The 22,073-nt window shown below is 49.0% G+C and overlaps 1 protein-coding gene across 14 annotated transcripts in view; it reads left to right on the top strand.

Annotated features, from left to right (window-relative positions):
- SULF2 (sulfatase 2) overlaps window positions 1-22,073 on the top strand; it is a 135,644-nt gene that overhangs the window by 70,986 nt on the left and 42,585 nt on the right. For all 14 annotated transcript variants that reach the window (XM_063702221.1, XM_063702222.1, XM_063702220.1 and 11 more), the window contains exon 4: window positions 11,564-11,715. In XM_063702221.1, the coding sequence (XP_063558291.1) occupies window positions 11,564-11,715 (152 nt within the window). The remainder of the gene's footprint in view (window positions 1-11,563; window positions 11,716-22,073) is intronic.

Here is a 22,073-nt window from a genome sequence, read left to right as displayed (position 1 = left end):
GAGGCACGCGGACAAACGGAATTGAGATGATGCCACGAAGGGCAAAGACCCCGTTTTGTTTTCGCAGACTCTGTGCCTGTGAAATGGTGCGGGTCTGTTTCGGGAAGGACGGACTTTCCACAGGCTTCTGCTTCATCTTTCGCCGACCTCTCTGAATTGCTTTGGCAAACACTGTTTATTGTCATTGGCTCGGCTCCACACTCCAGCCCATCTCTGCTGATAGATGTGTGTCATGCTCAGCCGACTTCACTGTGCGGCATGAACACTCCTCCCCAAGCTCATTACTGGAGTCTCGGAGGGGCCTTGCCATTTTCCAAAACGCTGTCACATCTGGTTTCTAACAACCATTTTTATTTCTCCAGAGGCCCAAGTTTTCATCCCCCTCCCTGAAAACGGAAAGCAGGCTGTATTTTGGGAACTCACAGTTCTTTTTTGTTTTTGTTTTTTTGTTTTTTATTATTTATTTATTTATTTATTTTTTCAGAGACAGAATCTCACTCCGTTGCCCAGGCTGGAGTGCAGTGGCATGATCATGGCTCACTGCAGACCTAAACTCCTGGGCTCAGGTGATCCTTCTACCTCGGCCTCCCAAAGTGCTGGGATTACAGGCATGAGCCACCGTGCCTGGCCCTTTTTCAGAGTTCTTTATGCACAATCTCATCTGTTGCTGCCCCCATTTTTATAGAAGAATTCACTGAGGCTCAGACAGGAGCACTCGCTTGCCCAAGGAGTCAGAGTCCTCTGACTCTGCAAACCAAGCTCTTTAAAGCCACACTGCACCCGTGTCGTTAATGGTACATTTGGACAACTTTTTAAACTGTGCACTTTACACAGAGTTTCACAACCTCGGCACTGGTGACACTTTGGGGCTGGATCATTCTTTACAGGGGGAGGAGGGCCATCCCATGCATTGGAAGATGGTCAGCAGCATCCCTGGCCTCTGCCCGATAGATGCCTGTAGCACATTCCCCCACCCCCCCCCAGGTCATAGCAGTGAAAAATGTCTCCACACACTGCCCAGTGTCCCCTGCAGGGCAAAATCACCCCTGGTTCAGTGTATTCTGCACACAGACGTGCTTCAGGTTGGCAGCCCTACCTGCTCCGTTGACCCATTTTTTTCAGCATTGTAGCACTGTGCTGCAGACACTATAATAGAAATCCCTTCCTTTCTTTTTCTCCCCCCACCCCTGCCCCCCAGACAGGCTCTGTTACCCAGGCTGGAGTGCAGTGGCAGGATCTCGGTCCACTGCAGCCTCCGCCTCCACTTCCTGGGCTCAAGCGATTCTCCCACCCCAGCCTCCCAAGTAGCTGGAACTACAGGCGTGCAGCACCACACCTGGCTAATTTTTTGGTTTTTTGGTAGAGACAGGGCTTCTCCATGTTGCCCAGGCTGGCCTCAAACTCCTGAGCTCAAGCAATCTGCCCATCTTGGCCTCCTAAAGTGCTGGGATTACAGGCGTGAGCCACCACACCAGGCCTAGAATCCCTTTCAGTAAGACATGCGGTTGCCACCTCTCCTGCACTCCTGGGCGAGAGGTGTGACGCTTAACATTAGAGGGCGCTGCCCCACCTTGCACAGCTGTGTACCTCAATCAGGTGCACCTACCCAGCCCTCCTGTCAGCCGCTGCTCACCGTGTGCACACTCTGGGCCAGGTACTGGGCTGGGGCTACAGTGCCCAGCACGGCTCCTGCCTTACGGACCCCACACCCTAGTTGGGGAGATGAGGATAAACAAGAAAACAAATGCATCTATAGGATAATTTCAGAGAGTGCAGAGTGCTGTAGAGGAAATAAACAGCCCGGTGACTATAGAGGGATGGGTGACCAGGGACAACTTCTCATCTGACCTGAGGTGCCACGGTGAGGAGGAGGCAGGCGTCCCAGGCAGAAGGAAGAGCAGGTGCCAATGCTCAGGGGGGGTAGAGAGCTTGGCTCGTAGGGAGCGTAAGACCTAGAGAAGTTGAAACAGAGTGAGCTCAGCAGTGCGTCCCTGAAGGGAGATGGCCTGATGGCTCTTGGACTCAGAAGGGCCCTCTGGCCATTTGGGGAAGTCTGGGCTCTGGGAAGGCTGCGGAGGCAGAAGTCCAGTTGGAAGTTGGCTGTGAGAAGGAAACAGGTGAAGAAGCAAGATGCATTTCTGTCTTTTTTGGGATTTTATATCCTGTGTATATGTGTATGTTGTGTATTTGTGTATGTGTGTATATGTGCTTTTATTGTATTTTCCTGCATTGTGTATATGTACATATGTACCTGTATATTCATGCATTGTGTATATGTGAATGTTGTATATCTATGCATGTGCGTATATGTGTGCCATATATTAATGCATATGTATATTATATGTCATGTATTCACTCGTGTTTATATGTGTGTTGTATGTTCATGTATGTATATGTAGTGTATTTGTGCTTGTGTATATGTATTCATGCATGTGTGTATATGTATGTGTTGTATATTTATGCAGGTATGTAGATGTGTTTGTGTGCTGGTTCCAAAATATGAGGACAAATTGCCAAATCAAAGTGAATAAATATTTAATGAAATGGTGTTGCATGATTCAGCGAGTCAGCTCTGGAACATTTGGACTCTTAGAGAGCTGTTTGTCAATTACCTTTAATGTAGTGTGTGGGTGGAAATGGTGTGGGATGAACATGTACCGAAAGTTGCTGATGTCCTTAAAAAAGCCCTGTTGATATTTCCAGCCAGATGGCCCGTCGTGGGGGAGAGAAAGTCCTCCGAAAGCGGCGGGTGCTTTCTGTCCTGCTGGCTGCCTCTTGGGAGGCCCCTAGGACAGATCAGGTCCTGTTTCACCCTTCGCATGCGTGTCAGTTCATCCACGTGCATAGCAGTGGGTGGGGGCGCACTGTCGTTTCATTGCCAACAACCACAGGGGACAAAGTCCTTTGTGGTCCCACAGCTAGGAGGTGGCAGATCCAGGATTCAAACCCAGACAGTCTGACTGCAGAGACGCTTTGGGCACTCTGCCACATTACCACCTGTGTTACTGGGAAAAGGGAGAACTGATGCTGGGAGGAACAGCGTGTTCCTACGCCCACCCGGCATGGCGGGGACATGTCTGCAGCAGGGAGAGGTGGCTGAGGTTCCCAGTGGTTTCTGGTTGCAGGAGCCCTGTCTCCCCCATTGTCCGTGGCTTGCTTAGTATCCCCAGTGATGCCGTGTGTGCCCCTGTGCCAGGTTTTTCACCAGCTAATCTCAGTTCCTGGTCGCCACGAGACACAGCTTTCACAGACCACAAATGCAATTATTACGAGGCAATTTCAGTTAGATTTGGGGCTGGGAGAGAAAACAGAAGGGTCTCCTCCTCCCATCAGGCTCCGAATCGTTCCCCAGGAGCACTTAACTCAGACAAATGGGGAAGCAGCCGCGTGGAGCCTCCACCGCAGAGCTGCCTGCAGGGGAAGTGGCCGACCTGCTGGGCCACGAAGCAGGGTGCAGGAAGGATATGGGGAGCTAGTGATCCCCTCCAAGGGGGCAGGGGGACTCCATTAAGCCAGACGTTAACAGCAAGAAGTTGGCTATAACAGGGGACGGGCCCATTGGTGGATAATGAAAATATAACCTTAGTAGGCACTTGCTATGTGCCAGTTCCAAGCAATGTACAGCCGTGTGTCACGTAACAATGGGGATACCTGCTGAGAAACGTGTCGTTAGGTGATTCTGTCATTGTGCGAACATCATGGAGTGCATTACACACGCCTGGATGGCATAGCCTACCACACACCTAGGCTCTGTGGCGTGACCTATTACTCCTAGGCTACAAACCCCCCTACAGCATGTGGACCATACTGAATCCTGTAGGCGGTGGTAACACAATGGGAAGTAGTTGTGTATCTAAACATACGTGAACATGTTAATAGAGTACACTAAAAATATGGTGGGCATGGTGGCTCATGCGTGTATTCCCAGCACTTTGGGAGGCCAAGGCGGGAGGATCACTTGAGCCCAGGAGTTCCAGACCAGCGTGGGCAACATAGTGACACCCCATCTCTACTAAAAATTAAAACATTAGGCTGGGCACGGTGGCTCACACCTGTAATCCTAGCACTTTGGGAGGCTGAGAAAGGCAGATCACCTCAGGTCAGGGGTTCAAGGCCAGCCTGGCCAACATGGTGAAACCTGGTCTCTACTAAAAATTAAAAAATTAGCTGGGCATGGTGTTGGACACCTGTAGTCCCAGCTCCTCGAGAGGCTGAGGCAGGAGAATCACTTGAACTCAGGAGGCAGAGGTTGCAGTGAGCCGAGATCATGCCACTGCACTCCAGCCTGGGAGACAGAGTGAGACTCCATCTCAAAAAAAAAAAAAAAGTGGTTTCAGGTAAGAGTGGATCCCCAGGGCCTCAAACCAGCATCTCTCTATCTCTCTATCTCTTGTATCTCTCTATCTCTTCTCTCTCTCTCTGTCTCTATCTTTCCCACCTCCGCATCTTTCCATATTGCTTTACACGCACACACAGACTCTTCCCTCTTGGTGGCAAGATGGCTGCCAGCAGCTTCAGTTATGTATCCCACCAGTTCCAAGCCTTGAGGAAGAAGACCTTCTCTTTTCTAGTAGCTCCCTAAAAATCCCAGGGCTGACTCGCTGCAGTTGGCCCAGCTTTGGTCACATGCCTTTCCCTCAACTAACCAGTTTGCCCATGATCACCTGGGGAATGCGGTCCTGATGGGAGTCAAGGATTTGCACACATTCCTGGAGTCAACAGTCAAGGTCAGCCCGTGCGACTTAAATAAGGAAGTGTTGGTGCCCAAAGGATGACAGAGCCAGGCAGGCGAAGCTTCCACCTAGTGCCGGGCACACAGGAGGCAGTAAGTGCTCTGGCCTTTCAGCAGATGCCAGCCCTGCTGCCCAGAGGCAGTTGCCAGCCAGCTCATTGTCAATGGCCTTTCCTGGCCTGCCATTAATTCCTCTTAATCTGCCTGCCAAATTGTCCCACCCCCACGCCAGCCCCCAGCTTGCCCCTCCTCTTGTGCTGTCCTTGCCTCGAAAGCTCAGCGAATCCAAGCTTCCCAGGCACCAGCCACCTGCCACAATTTGGGCTGGGCTTTTAATCTTGGTTTTAATTCCAGCTCATTCTCTTGGCTGTATCTCCCAGCCCATGAGCCCCAGGGCCCATGCTAATTTGCTTCTCCCACCTCCACTGGTGCCGGAATAACCATTTTTAAAAGTGCCTTGGGGAAATCTAATCAAATGAGAGCAAAATCTAATTTGGCACTAAAAGCCTCTGACTGAAGCCCTGTTTTCTAGGGCCTGGTGGAGACTGAATAATACACCCTTTTTGGGTTTTTAAGGGTTGGGGGTTGGAGAAAGGACAGAGACGTGAAAGGGGAGATGCTAGCAGAGGAAACAGCTTGGGACATGCTGACATCCGTGGCACTGAAAAGAATGGGCAGGAGGAGGACCCCCACCCACTCCCTATGAAGAAATTCGTGTCCCAGCAGCCAAGCCAAGAAGCTAAACTCTAGCATTCATCAGAAAGACCTTGGCCCAAGTCTTCAAGAACCAGTAGGTTCACTGGCTGGAGATTTGGAAGATGTGGGAGTGTAGCGGGAAACCCAGTTCCCCAGTGGGGAGTTCAATGAAGCCTTTTTCTCTGACTTTCAGTTCACTTTTCTGCAAACTGAGGGGGTGAAAATCTGTGCTTCTTAAATGACTTGTGATCTGGGCTCCTTTCAGAATGTGTCAAAAGCTGTGGACTTGTTTCCAGGAAAATGCACAAAAGGCAAAATCTGGCATGCAATGTTCCAGGAGCGGTACGAACCCTGCCACTCCTCATGACAGTCTCCAGGACCCTATGGGATCTGTCCCCTCTTCCCCGTGATGTCATTTCCTCCCTCCCTCACTGTCCCCCTTGGGTTCTGCGATGCCCCCACGTTTGTACTGGCCTCAGGGACTTTGTACCTGCCAATTCCCTCTGCCTGGAGCAGTTTTCCTCCTATCCCCTCTGCCTCTTGCTCTTCAGCCCAGCGAGGCCTCTCACAGCACTGCGTCGGGCCACTCCGTCCTGTCATTCTCCTTTATTTTCTTCATCGCATTTGTCACCATTCCCCACTAGAACATCAACCGCACGAGGGCAGAAGGGATCCTGGTGGTCTTGTTCACTCCTGTGATTCCAGTGCCTGGGAAGCTCCCTGCATACCGTAGGTGTTTAATCAACACTTGCCGAATGGATACAGGCATGCATACCTTCCCTAGGGCAGTGGGACCCCAAATTCAGCAATTTCGAGTGCCACCATCATGAGGTGTACCATGCCCAGGTACACTGATTCTGTTAACATTTTACCCTAGATTGTTTCACTCTGGACTTCAGTTGTTTCAAAAGGAATCTTTTACATCACTGACAGTATTGTTTGCCACGAGTAGAAAGTGTCGGGGCTCTGTAGGGGTGTAACCAAAACGCAGGTAATAAGAGCGAGATCTGGTATAAAGAAAGTGATTTTTTATTCCAAAGCTAGCTTAGGGGAAGAAGTACAGTCTTCCTGCCTTAAAGGTACTGCTTTGCTTTTAGGAGCAGAAAGGAGGTGCTTTTAAAAGGGGGCCTGGCATGAATGGCACACAGGGGAGGAATTGAGTGCTGGGGGGGTCCGCATATCTCACTCGAGTACTTCATCTACCAGGAAGTCAGCTGGCAGCCACTGGTGCCTTTGTGGGTGGAACTAGGTTGTGAGGGTGGCCAGAAGCTCTCCACCTAGGAGGGAGTTCGCAGCAGGCATACTTTGGGTTGTAGTGGACCGTTGTCTCTGGAGGCAACCTCCCAGTGAGAGACAGTTCCGCTGCAGAGCCTCTGAGCACGTGATTAGATGAACTTGCCCTGAAGAGAGTGTCTGGTGTAGGGGAGATAAAAGGTTATAATTGCATTTCTAAAGGGCGAAGTGGGGCACGGGGGAAATGGAGAAAAAAGAAGAGTAAAAAATAATAAAACCCTGCCGGGCAGGGTGGCTCACACCTGTAATCCCAGCACTTTGGGAGGCTGAGATGGGTGGATCACCTGAGGTCAAGAGTTAAAGACCACCTTGGCCAACATGGTGAAACCCTATCTCTACTAAAAATACAAAAATTAGCCAGGTGTGGTGGCCATGCCTGTAATCCCAGCTACTCAGGAGGCTGAGGCACAAGAATTACTTGAACCTGGGAGGCAGAGGTTGCAGTGAGCTGAGATTACACCACTGCCCTCCAGACTGGGTGAAAAGAGCAAGACTCCATCTCAAAAAATAATAATAATAATAATAAAACTCATCTTTTTCTTAGGAAAAATGGGAATACCGATTTATGTGGGGGCTTATTAAATTTTACCCTCTTCCTTGTTGAGGTCCTGAGCCGATTAAGAAATCAGACCCAAGAGTCAGCAGATGAAAGTCAACACTGCACTCTGATGAATCTGGTGAAGGCTGGGTTTGAGGGCATGGCTTCCTTCTGAGAGCATTTGGGCTTCCTGACTAAACTCCAGAGTGTGACAGACTTCCCACTGATGCAGGTCCACACCTCTCCTCCCCACGCAGACAGGACAAGCCTCCTGAAAACTAGCCCTCCCCAGGGGCAGCTCAGTCCCCAGAGGAAAAGCAAGGGGGAAGGGATTGGGCTATGCATGCCCACTTCGGCCCTTCAAATCCACCAGGCACATGCTAGGGGTCAGCAAACCACAGCCAATGGACCTAACCAGGCCCTCCATTTGTTTTAGTAAATAAAGTTTTATTGGAACATAGCCCCGCCCACTTGTTTATGTCTTGTCTGTGACTTCTTTTTTTTCTTTCTTTTTAACAATAGCAGGGTTTAGCAGTTGTCACAGAGACCCTTTGACCCTCTGGCCCACAAAGCCTAAAATATTGACTATCTGGCTTTTACAGGAAAGGTTTGGTGACCTCTGCTGTATATTGTCCCCCTCGGAGGAGGTACAGGAGAGCATGGAGAGAGGCCAGGAGTGTTACAGAAGTGGAGCCCCCCCGCATGGAGGGCAGCGTTAGAGGTGGGGGGTCAAGGTCACTAGGTTTAGGAACTCTTGTTTCCTGAACTACACTTGGTCTCCAGGGGCCTTCCTGGCTCTCACAATATGGCTCTAAAGACCTGAGGGGTGAGATGCTGGAGGGTTGGACCATAGGCAGGTTTATTTAAATAAGATAGGGTTTCTCAGCGACGCATGGTGGCTCACTTCTGTAGTCCCAGAACTTTGGGAGGCCGAGGCAGGTGGATCACTTGAGGTCAGGAATTCGAGACCAGCCTGGCCAACATGATGAAACCTCATCTCTACTAAAAATACAAAAATTAGCCAGGCATCATGGTGCACGCTTGTAGTCCCAGCTACTCGGGAGGCTGAGGCAGGAGAATCCCTTGGACCCAGGAGGCAAAGGTTGTGGTGAGGTGACATCACGCCATTGCACTCCAGCCTGGAAAACAGCGAGACCCTCTCTCAAAAAAAAAAAAAAAAAGAAAAGGTTTCTTGGATTAGGCGCTGCTGACATTTTGTCCTGGCTCAGTCTTTGTAGCGTGGGGGCTGTCACATGCATCGGCGAATATTGAGCAGCATCCCTGGCCTCCACCCACCAGATATCAACAGCACAACAAGTTGTGATGAAACCAAAAATGTCTCCAGACATTGCCAAGTGTCTCCTGGGGATGGAAATTACCCCCTTTCTGGCCAAGAGCCACTTCTTTGAGGAGCTGGATGCATTGAGGCATCTCCAACATTCCAGGTCCCAGAGAAAGAATAGCGCAGGCCTTTAGCTTGCCCGGGACTCTCATGCTGCCTCCACTCCATCAGTTACTCCCTGACACCTAGCCAGGGACGCCCAGTCGCTGTTTAATTAGGCACCCACCACCTAATTACATTTCACTCTGTGAAAACTGGATATGACTCAGACTCAGAGACTGCAGCCGGTTCCCCGCCTCCTCCTCTGCAGAACGCCAGGTTCTTCCCGTTTATTTTTGCTCCATCCTCCCACACAAAGGGAGGTTCCATCCCGGACCTTACCCCTGAGGCTGCTGGGGGATCCTCCCTTCCTATTTTCACCTCCCCTGTGTACCCAGATCCTTCCAGGAGGTGTTTCATCAGCTCCTCCCTCTGGAGCGGTCACCTCCCGGCCCTGCATGGTGGGCAAGTCATTTAATGAAGTGCTCCCCTTTGCCTTGTACTTTGGGGGTTTCAGAATCCAGCTGCTTGGGTTCCTAAGGGGTTTTCCCACTCCTGGAAAGTGTCAGCCATCTGCCAGGTCACCAGGAAAACCGCTGCAGAGGGAGCGAGCTCCATCACAGCTCTCCCAGGGCCAGGTGGCTCTGTGCTTTCTCCAAGGACACTGGTGGATGGGTTGTCCTCTCCTCTAGGGGCACCAGAGCCCCATCCCACCCACTCTCCTCCTTCCTCTGGGGGTTCATCTCCCTGGCCTTTCTCTCTTCATCCTGGGTTCTCGGCCAAGCACTCACATGCAGAAGGCCCAGCGCTGAGCTGTCTGTTAGCAAGATCTCCTTACATCCCTACAACCTCCTGGAACGCTCATATTCTATGCTCTCAACAATACTCGTCAGAAATTTCAGAACCGCAGTGTCCTCATCTAGAAAGAGAGGACTAGAATAGGATTGCTGTCTCTAGACTCAAATTTTCCCATTTCTTAAATACGGCTTTATAGATTATAATTATTAAAAATTGTACATGCAAGCCAGGCACGGTGGCTCTCGCCTGTCATTTCAGCACCTTGGGAGGCTGAGGCAGGCAGATCGCTTGAGCTCAGGAGTTCAAGAACAGCCTGTGCAGCATGGCGAGACCCCTTCTCTACAAAAACTACAAAAATAAGCCAGGCATGGTGGCGTGCGCCTGTAGTCCCAGCTACTCGGGAGGATGAGGTGGGAGGATCACTTGAGCCTGGGAGGTTGAAGCTGCAGTGAGCCGTGATGGTGCCACTACACTGCAGCCTGGGTGGCAGAGTGAGACGTGTCTCAAAGAAAAAAAAATGTGCATGCAAAATAAAAACAGAAGAGGGTCATGAAGAGGTCTTGTCTGTCTCCTCATCACAGAGCTTTTAGGCACATCCCCTTCCCGATGAATTAGGGTGATTTTCTTTAAGCTTTGTTGTTGATGTAAAGCGTGCGTGTGGAAAAGTGCACGGCTCCCAAATGTCCAGGCCAATGAGGTGTCACCAACTGAACCACCTGCTCCAGCAAGAAATAGAACAAGATCATCACCCGAGAAACTCCCCTTGCTGCTCCCAGCCACCCTCCCCCAGTCTCCAGGATACCCACTGTTTTTATTCTAACACCATAGATTAGTTTGGCCTGTTCTCGAATTTCACATGGATGAGGTCATATGGCATGTATTCTTTTGTATCTGGTTTATCTCTCTTAACATTCTTAGGTTGTTGAGATGCATCCCTGTTCTTGAATGTAGCACTAGGTCTTTCGTTCAAGTTTCAATGTAGCCTTCCGTTCTGTAAATATGCAACAATTTCTTTACCCATCCTTTTGTTGATAAACATTTCATTTGTTTCTACTTATTTACTAGTACAAATGTGCTGTCATGTCTTATACCTGAGTTTACATGAATGTATGAATACTTTTCTGTTGGGTAAATACCCAAGATTTAAATTGCTGGGTAGAAGTTACCAATGCATTCAAATTTAGCAGACACAGCCAAAGAGTTCCCCACCGTGGTTGGACCAGTTGGGGCAGCCACTCAGTGTGTGAGGGCTCAAGTTGTCCCACATCCCCACCCATACTAGGTGTTGCCCATTTCTTTAATGTTAGCCATTCTGGTTGCTGTGTAGCAGACAGAATCCAAGGGATCCACAAACTTCAATGGAAAAAAAAGTTACACTCTGGTTTTCACTAACCTACAGCTGAGACTTAGCATTTGCTTCCAATATGAGCATAGGCCATAAACCACAGTATGTTGGCAGAGTCTGTAGCTTTATCATCTGTAGAAATCACCAGTATTTAATATCCCATTGCAGTTTTTGCAGATACTGCAAAATATAATATTTTCACTCATAACTATTCTGAAATGATCGCTCTCTACAAGGTTTTAAAAGACACAGTAGGCCAGGTATGGTGGCTCACGCCTGTAATCCCAACACTTTGGTCAGGAGTTCAAGACCAGCCTAGCCAACATGGTGAAACCCTGTCTGTACTAAAAATACAAAAAATTAGCCAGGCATGGTGGCAGATGCCTGTAATCCCAGCTGAGGATTACTCGGGAGGCTGAGGCAGGAGAATTGCTTGAAACCTGGGAGGCAGAGGTTGCAATGAGCCAAGATCGTACCATTGCACTCCAGCCTGGGTAACAGAGCAAGACTCCATCTCAAAAATAAAAAATAGAAGACACACTGTATCGCAAATGTGTTTAGTATTTTGATAACCATATTTCCAAACAACTGATTTTCTCTGTAATCCTATATCTTGTATTCAATGCACGTAATAACATTGGAGAAGGGATCCATTGCTCTGTGTGCCAGAGGGCTCCATGGCAGAGCAGGTGTGCATGTTCAGGCCTCGGACACACAACAGTTTAATAAACATCGTCAGGCACTTTCTCACGTGGCCTCCTGATCCATCTCCCTCTGCAGCTTTCTTCGGGAAGTATCTTAATGAATACAACGGCTCCTACGTGCCGCCCGGCTGGAAGGAGTGGGTCGGACTCCTTAAAAACTCCCGCTTTTATAACTACACGCTGTGTCGGAACGGGGTGAAAGAGAAGCACGGCTCCGACTACTCCAAGGTAAGCTGCAACCTTTCCGGCCTGGGAGTGGCTGTGTGGCCCAGCAGTTAGAGGCCCAACTCAGGAGCCAGACTACTTGGGTTCAGATTGTGACTCAGGCACTTAAAAGTGTGACCTTGAGCATTTTACATACACCACCTCCTCAGTTTTTCATCTGTCAGCCAGGCACAGTGGCTCACGCCTGTAATCCCAGCACTTTGGGAGGCTAAGGCAGGTGAATCACTTGAGTCCAGGAGTTCAAGACCAGCCTGGGCAACATGACGAGACCCTGTCTGTACAAAAAAAATACAAAAATTAGCCGGCTGTGGTGGCACATGCCTGTGGACCCAGCTACTAGAGAGGCTGAAATGGGAGGATTGCTTAAGCCCCGGAGTTTGAGGCTGCAGTGAGCCAGGATCTTCCCACTGCTCTTCGGCCTAGGTGACAGAGCAAGACTCTATCTTTAAAAAAGAAAAGAAAAATGTATTCATTTCTCAAAGAATAGTCTCTGTTTCCAAGAGTTTGGTTTTTTAACATTTTGCCGAGACAGAATATTCTTACAGAAAGTACATACACAGAGTGTACCATTCAAGGGCTTGCCACAAACTGAACGGACATGTGTAATGAGCACCCGGGTAGGCCAAGAAGAGAATGTCACCACCGCCCGCAGCAGTCCCCTCACGGAATTCCCCCCACTCGACACCCCTCCCACGAGGATAACGATGATTCAGACTCTTAGCGTTACAGATTCACTCTGCATCTGGCTTCTCCTGCTTAGTATTATGTTGAGTTCATTCTTGCTGCCCAGCATTCCAGCATGCGCTTATACCACAATTTGTTTATTTCTTCTACTTTTATTGGGCATTTAGGTGTTTCCAGTTTGGGGTTATTACAAATAGCGCTGCTGAGCACCGTCTAGAACCTAGCTCCTGGTGAGCGTAGAGGCTTGTTTCTGTTATACCCGTTCCTCACAGCAGCGTTGCTGAGCATAGGGCGTGTGCATGTTCAGAGTGAGTGGGTGCTGCCTAAGCACCTGCAGCAGTGGTTGATCCTCAGTCATAGTTTTTTCTATTTTTAACTTAAGATGAATTGACATGAGGTAACATGCACAGATCTTAAGTGGACCGCTGGATGAATTTTCACATACGTGTGCATCTGTTTCACCGCGCATCTGTTCCACATATGCGTGCATCCGTTTCACCGCGGCTCTGATCAAGACATAGAGCACTTCCAGAAGACTCCCTGAGACCCCTCTCCAGTCATGACCCCCCACCCTGGGGATGACGTCTACTCTGACTTCTGACAGCGTGGATTATTTTTGCCTATTCTAGAACTTCACCTAAATGGAATCGTATAGTCTCTTCTCTTCTGCGTCTGCCTTTTTTCACCCAGTGCAATGTCTGTGAGATCTGTATTTATTCATTCAACAACTCACGGACATTTTGGTTGTCTCCAGTTTGGGTCTATTATAAACTAAGCTGCCGTGAACATCTTTGTCCATGGCTTTTAGTGGACATATGCACCCATTTCTTTTGGTTATACACCCGAAGAAGGATTGCTGGGACATAGGATGTGTTGAGATGTTGCGCCCGGCCAGGCGCAGTGGCTCACACCTGTAATCCCAGTACTTTGGGAGGCCGAGGCAGGTGGATCACTTTAGGTCAGGAGTTCAAGGCCAGCCTGGCCAACATGGTGAAACCTCGTCTCCACTAAGAATACAAAAATTAGCCCTGCGTGGTGGCGGGTGCCTGTAATCCCAGTTACTCGGGAGGCTGAGGCAGGAGAATGGTGTGAATCTGGGAGGCAGAGGTTGCAGTGAGCCGAGATCACGTCACTGCACTCCAGCCTGGGAGACAGAGACTCCATCTCAAAAAAGAAAAAAAAAAAAGATGTTGCACCAGTTTACACTCCAGCCGGAAATGGGAGTTGCCCTGCATCCCTTATCAGCACTTGGTGGTGTCTTTTTTGTCAGGGCTGCTTTGTTGGGCGTGTAGCGGTGTTTCATTATGGTTTTACCACAAAGGTTTTTGAGGATCACGTGAGTTAGTACATGTAGAACATTAGAAGTACCCCTTGCACATAGTAAATACTCGGTATGTAGTAGCTTAGATCAGGCCAACAAATATTTTCTGTAAAGGGCCAGATACTAAATATTTTAGGCTTTACAAGGCTTACAGTCCTGTTACCACTGCTGAAGTCTGCCGTTATCGTGTGAAAACAGCCATAGATAATATACAAACAAGCATGGCCATGCTCCAAGGAAGCTTTGTTTACAAAAACAGGCAGTCGACCTGCTTGGCTGTAGTTTGCTGACCCCTGGCTTAGATGATGAGGAGGAGGAGGAGGAGAGGCTGACAGTGATGTTTCATCCACATGTCCCATTTTAAAAGAAATATGGAAATGAACAAATCTTCCTGCCCCATCTGAATCCTCAGAGTCAGCTCTGACATCCCCCCACAGCTGGTACATTCTTTCCCCAGACCGGCCGCCAAATCCATCCCTCTTTCTCTTTTCCCATGCCCACTGCCACCAGTCCTGGGCCCTGCCTACTGTGACTTCCCAGGTTAAAGTCACTAGAGAACAGGCAGTCACTGAAAGAGGGTAGCAAGCCAGGAGTGTGTGGACAATAGGGAGTGGTGGAGACTGTGGAGAAGGTGTCTGTCCAAAAGGGGCAGATCAGGCCCAGGTAGAACTGTGGGCCCAGATGGCCACTTTTCCTGATTTTTCAACAGAAGCCACAAATTTGTATTTTTTACCTATGAAATCTCCTGATTGGTAAATATTGGCAACTAATTCAGACTTTTCTAAAATCCTGCATCAATCGAGCATGCCTGACCCACGGGCCTGCAGCCCTTCAGCCCACCATGTCGTTCTTCTGCCAGCACCCTCCGGGGACTGTACAGTGAGTTTCACATTTAGAGTCAGTGGGATCAAGTTGGGAGCCCCAACCTTGACACATATTACGTGACCTTGGACATGCTACGTACTCCTAAGAGCCTCAACTCCCAAATCTGAAAAATAAGCATACCCTTGCATACTTAATCATGTGTACTTCCATTTACTGAGCACCTACTGTGTACCCCTGAGCACCTACTGTGTAGTGCTCAGGGGTACACAGTAGTACTTCTGATAACATGTAGTACTTCTGATATTCACAACAATCATATGAGAGGAGTGGACTAGTCACATTTGATTCCATTATTCATTCACCACCCCCAACAAGTATTCATTGAGAGCCTGCTGTGTACCAGGTACCATGCCAAGTGCTGGCTATTCCAAGGTGAATGAAAACAGATGACCCAATCATGGTCCTCCTGGAGCTCACAGTCTGGCACATGAAGATATGATATAAACTGTTAAGTGATGTGCACACACCATTAATGCACACACACACAGTCATCACACCCTTCTATTTTGTCATCCCCAGTATGAGCCATTTCAACCTCCAAGCTTGCTAGTTATTACAGTCATCTCAGTTTTGTTTTGTTTTTTGGTCATCCCCAGTATGAGCCATTTCAACCTCCAAGCTTGCTAGTTACTACAGTCATCTCAGTTTTGTTTTGTTTTTTGAGACAGAGTTGTGTGCTTGTTGCCCAGACTGGAGTGCAATGGTATGATCTCGGCTCACCGCAACCTCTGCCTCCTGGGTTCATGTGATTCTCCTGCCTCAGCCTCCTGAGTAGCTGGGATTACAGGCATGCACCACCACGCCCAGCTAATTTTGTATTTTTAGTAGAGATGGGGTTTCTCCATGTTGGTCAGGCTGGTCTCGAACTCCCAATCTCAGGTGATCCACCCACCTCAGCCTCCCAAAGTGCTGGGATTACAGGCATGAGCCACGGCACCCAGCCACTATAGGGTAATTTTTTTAAATCAGACTAGGCTCTTGAAGTTGTTTGTGAACAGAAATTTAACTCCCAATGGCTTAATCAAAGAGGAAATATATTCACCTATTTAACTGAAAACCAGCTGTAGGGGTATCAGGCATGGGTGGATCCAGGAGTTCAAATGAACCCCCAAGGAGTTGATTTCTCTCTACTGTCAGCTCTGTTTTTTTCTGCTCGACTGTATTCACAGAAGCTCTCTCTCCTCCTGGTAGCAGTGCAGCCTTACTTATATCCTCCCAGCTTCCTGGCCAGCTGCAAGCGTGGGAGTCTCTTTCCCAGGAGTCCCAGAGAGTCTCAGTGCATCTCATTGGCTCTGGATCAGTCCCATGTCTGTCCCTGAGCCAATCAGTGTGGCCGGGAGGATGCCTGGTTCCCTGGACTATAAGTCACATGCTCCACTCCTGAGCCAGACGTGGGGGTAGCAGGAGCTCTACCCTGGAACATTGGCTGAGAATAGAGCTCCAAATAAGAATGGAGTTTCCACCAGGAGAAGGCTGACTAGGTGCTCAACGGCCAAAAAACACTCTGTCCCGCTTCTGTTCTGGAAACCCCGGCACACATGGAGATCCCTCTGCCTCCGACAGGTCATCCTGGGCTTCCCGTAAGTCTGATGGGTCCGGGCCCAAGTGGCAGAAGCCGCCCCCGGCCTGCCCTCAAGTCTCACTCTGCACATAGTAGGCCTCCAGCCTCCCAAGTGAATTAATTCCAAAGTTCTGATGAGGCAGTCCGGCATGGACTCCTTGGAATATAAATTCCAGTCCCAGGGCTAAGCACGCTGTTTCCCTCCTCCCAGCCTCAGTGCAGGCGGATTCTCTAAATATCCTGAAAAATACATTCCCTCCTTTTTAAAATTCTTCACCACATCCACGCCTCATCTCAGAGCAGCCCGATAATCAAGTTATCCCGGGGTGCTCAGGATTCTTTTGGGGCTAAGCATGGGGACATAGAACATCCATCCTTTTGCCCTGTTTCCTGCCCAAACACATCTCCCCTGTGAATGACAACAGCCCCGTGAGGGAGGCGTGAGAGGATTCCTGGCCCCCCAGTTACCAGGGGCCTGGGAACAGAGATGCTCTAACAGGGATGTGGGCAGAGGGCGGGGCGGTGAAGTCAGAACTGGCTCAGGTCCAGGGTTCAAATCCTGAGGGTAGTGGTGGGCAGCAGGAGCCCAAGCGTCAAGGGAACAGGGGTGAGCCCGGGGTTTCCAGCCAAGGCAGAGCTCAGGAGCCCTGTGCCCTGGGCCCTAGATCAGGCAGTAAGATGCCTCTGGCAAGGCAGAATGTCACTGCTGGCCTCGGGCGGGCCTTGTTGGGAGGCCCAGGCAGGGAGGAAGCGGCAACCCTTCGTAAGCCCCCCTCAGAAGGCCTCTGAGGACTCTGTCCCAAGTCACTAATCCACAGATGGGCACATGCCACCAAAGGGGTCCAGATGTCAAGGGCAGAAAGAGAGGCAGTGGTGATGAGAAAAGAGTGATACAGGGCAAGCGCTAATGGCAGAAGAGGGTTGGAGAAGGGAAGACAGTTGTTAGTGGGAAGGGAAGTGAGAATGACCTAGAGTTGAGTCCACCTGAAAAGAGGCTTCCAGGTAGCTGGCAAAAGCAGGCCTGGGTGTTGGGTGGCTCTGCAGGGAGGTGATGGCAGTGCACGGCCAGTGTGGGGGCGACCTGGCAGATTCTGTGAACTTCATATGCCCCGCCCCTTGCCGCAGCGTGTACACTTCTCTGTCTATCTGGAGAAGCCTCAGTCATAGGCAGGAGACGGCGTGACGGGGCAGCTGGTTGTAGCTCTGTTTGTTACTGAAAGAAATCAGCAAAGTCCACCAATACACGAAATAACTAAATGACTGTGAAGCATCCCTCCTCTGGAAGATCCTCGGCAAAGGATGAGGCCAGTCTGCCTTATGTCCTGAGCCCATCAGGCAGAGTGGGAAAAGCAAGTTCCAGAACTCCTGAGGTCCTTAATCAAATGTCACCTCACTTTAGCCTTCCTGGACCACCTTGTATAAGGGCACCCCCACCACACTCCTTACTGCAACAAATCACCATCTGGTGCATTACACCCTGTGTATATTACTGATTCATTTGTTAAGTATCTGTCTCTTCTCATAAGAATATAAGCCCCATGAAGGCAGGAATGCTCATTTGTTTTGTTCATTGCTGTATTTGTCAGATAGATAAATGAATATGTACAGTATGATGTGATTAATAATATAAAAAGATGCATAAAGTGATACTATAATGTACCTAACAAAACACTGGAAAGGTTATTCCCAGTAGGGGACAGAAGAGCCAAGGTTATGGGGGTGGGGGTGGGGGTGGGGGGGTGGTAAGGAGTAATCTAATCAAATGAGACTTCACTGTCCTTGGTACTATTTTAATTTTCAGAAAGAAAATGTAGGCATATGGTTCTTGAGGAATAATGACTAACACTCATTTAGACATACCATGTACCAGATACTGTTTGAATCATTTTACACAAATTAACCCATGCATTTTTCATCATAGTCTGTGAGGTATATACTGTGACTATTCCCAACTGTCAGATGAGAAAACTGAGGCCCAGAGAGGCTAAGTAATGTAACCGGGCCACATAGCCTAGTAAGTGATAAAGCAGGATTCGAACCCAGGCCATCTGGCTTCAAAGTCCATGCACTAAACCACAGCCCATGGGCCCAGACTGGTGGTTTTTGTATGGCCCCTGAGCTAAGAATGGTTTTTACATTTTCAACTAATTGAAAAAACAATCAAAAGAAGAGCATTTTTCACATGGTATATACAAAAAGGAATGTCGTTCAGCCTTTAAAAAGGAAATCCGGCCAGGCGCAGTGGCTCATGCCTGTAATCCCAGCACTTTGGGAGGCCAAACCAGGCGGATCACTTGAGGCCAGGAGTTGGAGACCAGCCTGGCCAACATGGTGAAACCCCATCTCTACTAAAAATACAAAAATTAGCTGGACATGGTGGCACATGCCTGTAGTCCAGCTACTTGGGAGGCTGAGGCAGGAGAATCGCTTGAACCCAGGAGGCAGAGGCTGCAGTGAGCCCAGGTAGCGCCACTGCACTCCAGCCTGGCTGACAGAGCGAGACTCTGTCTCAAAATAATAAAATAAGGAAATCCTATCATATGCAGCAACATGGATGAACCTTGAGAACATTATGCTAAGTGAAATAAACCAGACACAGAAGGACAAATACTGCATGATTGCCTTACATGAGGCATCTAAATTAGTCAGACAATAGCAGCAAAAAGGAGAATGGTGGTTGACAGGGCCCAGGGGAGGGGGAACTGGGGAGTTCCTGTTCAAGATGTATGAGGTTTCAGTTATGCAAGATGAAACAGTTCCAGAGATCTGCTGTACGACATGGTGCTTAGAGTTAACAGTACTCTACTTCACAGATAAAACTTTGTTAAAAAGCGTACAGCTCATTTTTTTTACCACAATAAAGCTTTTAAGAGTAATTTTCATGACGTGAAAAATACATGAAATTAAAACTGCATCCATACATAAAGCTTTACTGGAGCACGGACATGCCCATTCATTTTCCTGATAGCTGCTTTCAAGCTGCAATGGCAGTAATGAGTAGTTGCAATGGAGACAGGGGGCCTGCAGAGTCTAAAATATTTACTGTCTGGCCCTTTACAGGAACGGTTTGTGCATACTTGCTCTAAACCACTATGTATGCTTCTCATTAATAATGTTATCTGTGGGGGGGAGAAAAAGATGGACCTGACCCAAAAATACAAAGGCCTTGGCTCCAGCTCTGGATGCATGGCTTATTTGTTTGGGGACCTCACTTCCTTATCTGTAAAATGGGTATAATGTCCACTTGTCAAAGTTGCTGTGACGATCAGCTGAGCTAAGATATTTGATAACACGAAGAGCCTATGATCATTCATTACGAGTTGTCTGGAGCCTGTGGAGCCGCTGCCACCCACACGCACTGCCTTGGCCTTGGAGGGAAGCCCGGTGCGGAGTGCCCACTCGAGGGAAACATGCTTTTGCCTAGGGCTGAGGCTGGCAGTCTCCGCAGACACTAGCTACTCAGTCGGTGAAGCTTGTGGATGCCTGCAGGAATCACCTGAGGCTCAGAGGGTGCTTGCCAGAGGGGGCCGGTTGCACCTCGGGGTCCCAGCTGTGGCTTCTCAGCCCTGTGGAGCTGTGCAGGCCAGCAGCACCTGGGTAGAGCCTGACTCCTGGGCGCCAGGTTCTGGAAAATGCACCTGGGCCTGTGGGCCTCCACCCGTCTCACCCTCCTGCTCACAGCTCTGAATTTCAGAGTCCTTCCTCGTGGCTCGCCCCGGGCACCCCAAACACAGTTTGCCGATATCTGAACTCAGCCTTTTCCCCGGCCCAGGCCTTCTCTACCCTTCCCCCAACTGCCCAAACCAGAGACCAACAGGGATCTCCCTCCCGCACCCCACATCCACCCAGTTGCTGTCCTGGCTGCCCCTGAGCATCGCTGGATGCTGCCCCCGCCACCCTGGCCCAGGCCCCCTGTTCTCTCCCTCAGACGCCTGGGCATGGCTGAAGCCCTGTGGCGGGAGGGATGGGCGGCTCTTGTTGGCTGGCCTGGCACTAACTGCCCACTGGTGGAGCAGGGTGGCAGCTTTGGAGGCAAGTGTGTCACGTGGCATTGCGGAGCTAGCAGAGATCGGGGAAGACTTAGCCGAGGAGTGGCCACTGAGGAGGATGGATAAGGAGGGGAGCTCTCAGACATGGAGAAATCTGCCCAGCTACCAAGACAGTCCTGATTCTTAGCTGAATGGTGACAGAGAGCTGGCTGTGCACAGGACACTATGGCAAGAGCTTCACATCTATTGGTGCTTTAACCCGCCTGTCAGCCTCGAGAGGCAGGTACTGTAATCACCCCACACACACTTTGAAACATTAGACTGTGGGAGCCCCTGACCCACCCTCCTGGGTCTCATTCCTGCCCCGGCCTGAGCCCTCCCCTGGAGGTAGCCAGTATCCTGGAGCTTCTTCCCACACATACCTTTATTCTTTCATCCCATAGGTGGATATCTCAAACAATGTACGACGCTGCGTTTGTGTCCTTAGACTTTTTATAAATGATACATCATACACATCCTTCCACAACCTGCTTTTCTCACCCGATATGACATTGTAAGATTTATCCACGTTTGATCCGTGTTCATCCATGTAGCTCTGTTCTTTTTCACTGCTTTATAATCCCATTGTATATCTTCTCCTAGGAATGGAGGTTAATGGTAGCTTTATTTTTAAAAAAGTTTAACCACGGCCAAACAGGCATATAGTTCTAAGATGAAGTAGTGAAGATGAGTCTGTTATGAAGAGCAACGGTGGCTTCCCACCCCACCCCACTGGCGGGTGGCAGCAAGTGTCCACCACTGGTGGTTCCATCTCATTCTCATGCCATTTCCTGACTTGACCCCTTCAGGCCCTGACTGTTGATGTCAGGGTACAGAGCTTTGCACCATTTTTAGATCCATTGTAAATTACCTTTGTCATTTTAAGAACTTTTCTAATACCTTTATATCACGTTCCAAAACTATAGCAGCAGCTCTTTGATTTATATAACGTATCTTATTTTTATGTAATAAATTCTGTAGAGCCCCCTTATAAAATTGTTTTTACTCCCCAAAATTAATCCATAAATAATATTCAAGGAGCAATATATAAAGAAGCAAGTAACTTTCTCCGCTTCTCTCCTCTTCCCAGTCTTCAATCAGCATTTTGACATCCTTCCAGATTTTTCCTTGATGCTCAAAAATATATGAGGTTAGAGTTTGGTTTCTCCTCTTCACCTTCCCTTCCCTCTGCCCCCACAAAAAAATAGAATGTTTCTGAGTTTGACTCTGTTGCTTGCTCTTACCCTTAACCATGTATCTTGGACTACTTTACACATGCCTTTTTAATGTCTGCACAGCATTGCATAGTATGGAAGCAATGCCACCAGGTGTGTTGGCTCATGCCTTAATACCTACACTTTGGGAGGCTGAGGCAGGAGGATTGCTTGAGACCAGGAGTTGAAGATCAGCCTGGGCAGCCACTTGCTAGCTGTATCTACTTGGGCTAACCACTGTTAGATACTCAAGACTCTGTCTGTAGAGACCCTGTCTCTACAAAATAAGAATAAAAATGAAAAATTAGCTGGGTGTGGTGGCACATGCCTATAGTCCTAGCTACTTAGAAGGCTGAGGCAGGAGGATCACTTGAGCTGAGGACCTCAGGGTTACACTGAGCTATGATTGTGCCACTGCACTCCAGCCTGACAGAGCAAGACCTTGTCTCTAATATGTATGTGTGTGTATAATATATATACATGCATACTATTAAACATATATCCTCCTGCTGGTCACTGCAATGTTTTTGTTTTATAAACAATATTGCAGTGGCCATTCTTGTGCATATGGATATAGTGGATGAGTGTACCTGAAAGAGTGTCTGTAGATGTATGAATACATCATGGTATGTATATATGTTGTATACTTCAGGGTGGAAGCTGTAGAT

Source organism: Gorilla gorilla, chromosome 21, assembly GCF_029281585.2.
Source record: "Gorilla gorilla gorilla isolate KB3781 chromosome 21, NHGRI_mGorGor1-v2.1_pri, whole genome shotgun sequence".
Lineage (NCBI taxonomy): Eukaryota > Metazoa > Chordata > Mammalia > Primates > Hominidae > Gorilla > Gorilla gorilla.
The sequence above is the reverse complement of the archived record's forward strand: the minus strand, read 5'-3'. Positions and strand labels throughout refer to the sequence as shown.